The 6349-nt window shown below is 39.7% G+C and overlaps 1 protein-coding gene across 1 annotated transcript; it reads left to right on the forward strand.

Moving 5' to 3' along the window:
- Positions 1-2090: 2090 nt before the first annotated feature.
- On the forward strand, positions 2091-4085 carry LOC124084875 (adenylate kinase 4, mitochondrial-like). The gene is given in 1 exon segment (XM_046432296.1): positions 2091-4085. A coding segment is annotated over 1 exon segment (672 nt). The 5' UTR covers positions 2091-2205; the 3' UTR covers positions 2878-4085.
- The last annotated feature ends 2264 nt before the right edge of the window (positions 4086-6349 follow it).

Raw genomic sequence — 6349 nt, forward strand, 5'->3', positions numbered from 1 at the left:
AAAAAGCTGCCAAATTTTTTTAGAGAAATCTTGGGGATTAAAAATGATAGTAGAAGAGAAAGATTTGTATAAGAGTTGGAAGTATTATTATATTTAGCAAACTTTAGGACTACCAGTTTAATTTGAATTTCAAACAAGCAACAAATTACTTTTGAGTATAAAGATATCCCTTGCAAAACTTAATTTGAAAGAAAACATTTCCTGGGTATCCTACTTCAGGGGGTGGGAAGGTACTGGGGTTTGAAGTCAGAGGCACTCAACTACTGAGCCACATCCTCAGCCCTATTTTGTATTTTATTTAGAGACAGGGTTTCACTGAGTTGCTTAGCGCCTCACTTTTGCTGAGGATGGCTTTGAACTCAAGATCCTCCTGCCTCAGCCTTCAAAGCTGCTGTGATATAGGCATGTGCCACTGCCCCTGGTTATTTTTTATCAGCACCCTACTTAGAAGATGAAATTGATAAAGAAAACTCCAAGAAAACATACTGAGAGAAAGCAAGATATACAATTCAAGAATTAGTTAAAGAAGACTAATGATAAAAAGTTCTAAAAGGGAGAATAGAGGTAATAAATTATCAAGGAAATTTCCCCAAATGAGGAAGTCTATCCAGAGCCAAACTCAAAGGATAAAAATTCCCTGTCACAAAACACAGCATTGTGAAATTACATGGCACTGATGACAAAATAATGAAAGATCAAGCCACATACAGAGAAATGAGAATGGTAAGATATCTCTGTAGGAAACATGGAGTGATGCCTTTTGAATTCTCAGAGAAAATTGCTTCCAATCTAGAATTCTATACCCAGCTAAACTGGCCATCAAATATGGAGACAGAATAAAAAAAAAATTAAAAAAACTTTTTTTTAGGCCTCAGGATCTTAAACTCTAACTTCCGTAAGCCTTTTTGTTGAAGATATTCCATAAAAATATGATAGTAAACCAAGAAAGAAGATAAGAACTCAGAAAGAGAGAGATATGAAGGAAATCTCTGAAAGAATGATAAAGGGGAATCAGAAGATGACAGTTGTACCACAGGCCAAGAGAATCACCAGTCCTGATTGGAGCAGTACAAAGGCTCCAAGTGGGATATCTACTCCAAAAAGAGAAATTTGATAGAATATATGATGTCTGAAAGCATTGAAAAAATGAGATATTTTTAATTCTGTCAGGGAATTTGGTTGTAAGTTAGTGATAAATATAGAGGAAAATCAAGAAAGTAAAAAAAAAAAGTGTGAAAATTATTATTGCTAGAGAAAAACCAAAAGTTATACAGGAGGAAATTTAATAGAAGTTCATTGCATGACTTAGTTGGGAATATTATTTACACAGTCATAATAATGTAAACTGGATATTAATCAAACAAAAGTATGATATAACTACATGGCATGAGGAAGAGTATGAGTCCCCGGGGGCATGTGGGTGTCAGTGTGTGTATATGTAGGGTATGTGCAGGAAAAGAAGCCAAGTTCTATAATCCAAAAGTTTGTACATAATATCAAATACAGAAATATCAAGAAAGAGCAGAATAAGTATACCATTAAAGAAGAGAAAAGCAGGACTGGGATTGTGGCTCAGCGGTAGAGCGTTTGCCTAGCGTGTGCGATATCCTGGGTTTGATCCTCAGCTCTACATAAAAATAAATAAGTAAAGCAAAGGTATTGTGTCCAACTACAACTAAAAAATAAATAAATAAATAAATAAATAAAAAGGAATAGAAAAGCAAATATGTAGGGAGGAAGCAAGGACTAATATTTGGTGTTACACATTTTCTGGAAAATTTGACTTTTAAAAACTATTTACCTTAATAAAAATAAAATTAACCATTCTAAAAGATAACAAATTTCATTTTGAGCAATATACTCAAAGAATAGCAATCATGACCAATGCAGGATTTATTCTGGGAATTCCAAGATGAGTTAATATCAGAAAATCTATTGATATAATTCATCACATCAATGAACCAAATTTTGAAAAACTATCATATCAGTGTTGAAAATATTCTGTAGAAAGTTTAATGTGTAATTACACATTTCTAAGTAAACTAGAAACAGAAGAACATTTATAAAATATATAGAAGAGGGCAGGAGAGTCCCCGCGTGAGCAGAGGGTGCCTGAGGCAGGGGCCAAGAAACAAAGTTCCCGGGGCTGCCTCCGGGGCCGCTGTCTGGGCTGCCTGTTGGGCCGCTCGCCGCCTCGCGAAGGCCATGGCTTCCAAACTCCTGCGCGCGGTCATCCTAGGGCCGCCTGGCTAGGGCAAGGGCACCGTGTGCCAGAGGATCGCCCAGAACTTTGGCCTCCAGCATCTCTCCAGTGGCCACTTCTTGCGGGAGAACCTCAAAGCCAACACGGAAGTTGGCGAAATGGCAAGGCAGTACCTGGAGAAAGGTCTTTTGGTTCCAGATCACGTGATCACACGCCTTATGGTGTCAGAGCTGGAGCTCAGGAGCGGCCAACACTGGCTACTGGATGGTTTTCCAAGGACAATAGTACAGGCTGAAGCCCTCGACAAAATCTGTGACCTGGATCTAGTGATCAGTTTGAACATTCCATTTGAAACACTTAAAGATCGTCTCAGTCGACGTTGGATTCACCCTCCTAGTGGAAGAGTCTATAATTTGGACTTCAACCCACCTCATGTGCATGGAATTGATGACATCACAGGTGAGCCACTCGTCCAGCAGGAGGATGATAAGCCTGAAGCGGTTGCTGCCAAGCTAAGACGGTATAAAGATGCAGCCAAACCAGTCATTGAACTATACAAGAGTCGAGGAGTGCTCCACCAATTTTCTGGGACGGAGACGAACAAAATCTGGCCTTATGTTTACACACTGTTCTCCAACAAGATCACACCTATTCAGTCCAAAGAAGCCTACTGAGCCTGTCCCATGGAAGAACCAAGAAGATGTGGTCGTTCATTCAATCGTGTGTGTAACATTGATGCCATGTCCAAATTAGAAGTCAGCTGAGATAGCTTACAGCATCTTTTCTGTGTAAATGGTGAACTGATAGGAAAACTAGTAAATAGAAAGGGCTCATGAAGAGGCCCTCCTCTGTCTTTCAAAAGAAGGCAACTCTGGACCTGTCAAGCCCTTCACAAGCAAGCCAGTGCAGGCTAGATTTCAGGTGTCTAACCTACACTCTAGTTGGGTTTGGACAGCCAAGTTGTTGCTTTAATAGCCTCTTTTTGCATGTGATGACGGTGGTCTCTGGTTCTCCCCACCCTTCCAAGGTATTGAAACACAGAACCAGTAAACACGAGAATGCAGAGGACTCTAGTCTTGGCTTTGCCACAGTTCTCTGCTTTGTGCCCCCTCGTAACAGTGGAATTGAAGCTTATTGCTCTCAGTGGTTGCTTCTCTTGAGTGACTGTGTTCACAATTCATTTTTTTTTTCCTGCTAAGAGTAACGCCTTTCATCCATGCTCCATGGTGTCCCTCCTTTGCAGATATCCTGGAATGAAAGGATTTGTTTTCTTACATCTGTTTTCTCTCATCTTAGGATATTAAATAGAGGCTATTAAATAATACAGATAGTTGCTGCATTTATCCCTCTCAAATTTGTTTTTTTATGAACTGAGAGCTAGGGGTTACATTGAATCTCTTCATGCATCATGAACTGAGCCATGCAGAGGGTCTTATTTAAATGCTGGTCTGATTCTCATGGGCTTGTTCTGCTCATTTTATTGTGAAAAAAAATGAGAACCTCCCCCGCTGAATCTTTTGGAATCCTCAAAAATTAATCTATAGAAATGTTGGAAGATCATATTTTGTGTATAGAGGAAATAAGACCATATGGAATTACTGGACTAATAGAATAGTTAAGCTTTTTATTCAAGACAACAAAATGAATTTTGAATATGCTGCTAAATATTGATGGTGACAGTGTTTTTTCTTCTGTGAGTGATCCAAGCCGATTTATAAATAGTCTTTAAAGGGAACAGAGCCTTGTGGGGTTGAGGAAAATATTGCACTAGCTGTATCTAGATTAAGTTTGACAGCTTTACAACCCCCCATCCCCCCATTCCAAAGATGCAGTCTATGGGGTGGCCATATAGCCTAGAAATAAAGATCTTAATATTTTGCTATTCCTTGTATCAATAAGTCCTTTGTTAAAAGACTTTCCTGGTTTCCAGACTTGGTGGCCACCTTGTATAATTCTTGCTCTTTTTTGGAAAGAACAATGAAGTTTATTCCTGCTGCCTTAAAAAAAAATAAATAAAATATATAGAAGACTACCAAAATTAAGAACAAACATTCCAAATGGCTGAAGGAGAACGGTAAGAGGATGTTCTTGAGGGGTATCAGCTTCTGCAATATGAGGAACCTTTTCCTGTGAAGTTATGAAATGTAAGCTCTATCTTTTCTGAAATTCCAAAATGTGCAGGGCCACATGTATTAGAATCACTTTTTAGAGTCGCAGGAATCTACATTTCAAACAAGAGCTCTAGGTCATTCTGTTTTATATTAACATTGAGAATGTTAATATAAAATATAAAATCCAATGGAAGTGACCAGAGTATTTGAAATGAGAAGCAACAGAATCAGATTTCCAAAGACCTTCTCCCCCCCACCCCGGCCCCATTCTGCTCCAGTCTACCCTTCCCTGAGTCATTGCAATGGAGGCTCCATAGAGTTGTTTTTATAAATCGACTGCACTGTTTCCTATGGAAGAGTTGGGTCACTTGACTCCCATGCCAGAAAAGTTAGTGGAAATGGCCTGGTTCCTGGAGCATCATGCATTATCTGATTCACAGAAAACAGCAAGATAACATATTTCTGAGGCAGGGAGAGGAATACATGCTGGGTCTCATTTGAAAAATCTTGAAACTTGGATTTGAAAATGTGTTTGTTTGTTTAATTCCGTAAACAAAACTTAAAATAGCTCTTAGAGGTAGTCAGCGCCAGTTTTGCAAATGTTGAAGAAAGGAAGTAGGATAAAGGAATTCCTCTGGGTGGATCTCAGAGCCTCCCTGGAGCCATTTTCTTTCAGACTTTGGTGACATCAGTCTAGAGATGCAGATGGGCTTTCTGGAGAGATCCTGGGGAGTTAACAGCCAGAGGACTCTCAGCAAACTTAAAATAACATGAAAAAATGGTCCTTCTCACAACCTGGGTCTAAAGAACAAAGGAAATGACTGAGCAACCCACAGAAGCCTTCCCCAGCCCTGGGAGACTCTGAGCACAGAAACATAGTGCTTCTTAAAGTCAAGCATGCGTAAGAATCACCTGGAAGGCTTGTAAAAATGCAATTGCTGAACCCCTGGCCAGCATTGCTGATTTTGTAGACTTGGTTTCAGCTTGAGATTTTGCATTTCTAACAAGTACCCAAACAATGGTGCTGCTGCTACTCAGTGGAACCACACTTGGAGGACCACAGCCCTGCAGTAGGCAAAGGAAAACCTCTCATCAAGATCTTCTTTGCCTCGGCCATGACCTTGTGACCCTTCTGAGGAATAAGAAAGAATGCCAGTAGGAAGGATGCTGGGGTCACACAGGTTTTCTGAGGTGTAATAAAACAATTGGCTTGAGGCCAAGAAATAGACCTAGGGCTACTTGACTAGATGCTATGCACCTGTTTGTAGCACTCAAATCACAAACATCTCATGAGTGCCTATCATAATTATAGCTACCTGCTCTGACTTGAGCATGGTTTTTTCCCCAAAACTCATGCAAGACGTTTAAACTCCACATTCATGTGTTAATTATACTAAGAGGGTGGAAACTTAATCCAACAAGGGTGTCTAGAAGTGAGACCTTTGGTAGGTAATTACGATTACAGAAGGTCATTAGGATTGAATCCTGGTAGCTTTATTATAAAGAGGTAAAGGCTCTAGACACACAGATATGGAAATGCCACTCCTATCTCTTCTATATGACGTTCTGTGCTGCCTTGGGACTTTGCCAGCAAGTTGACCATCACTAGATGTGCCCCCTAGACCTTGCATCTCTAGAACCATGAGCCCAAATGAACTAGAGATTGAATCCAGTGGTGCTCTATCACTGAGTTTCATCCCCAGCACATGTTATTTTTTAAAATTTTGTGATAGCATCTCACAAAATTGTCCAGGCTGAACTCAAACATGTGATTCTCCTGTTTCAGCCTCCTAATAGCTGGGATTTCAGACATGTGCCCCCATGAGCGTTGCTAAAATGAGCCTGTATTCTTTATAAAGTAACCTGTCTCAGGTATTTTGTTATAGTAACAAAAAGCTGACTAATACACTACCATTTATTGAATGCTGTCCATATGCCAAATACTTCATAAACATTTAATGTTCACAGCAGCCCAATCACTACCTCTACACTAATCTTGCTAACATATTCCCCATATTCCCAAAGGTTGACCCTT

Source organism: Marmota monax, unplaced genomic scaffold (genome assembly GCF_021218885.2).
Source record: "Marmota monax isolate L192 unplaced genomic scaffold, Marmota_monax_Labrador192_F-V1.1 WCK01_AAM20220418_F8-fsc00013, whole genome shotgun sequence".
Taxonomy (NCBI): Eukaryota; Metazoa; Chordata; class Mammalia; order Rodentia; family Sciuridae; genus Marmota; species Marmota monax.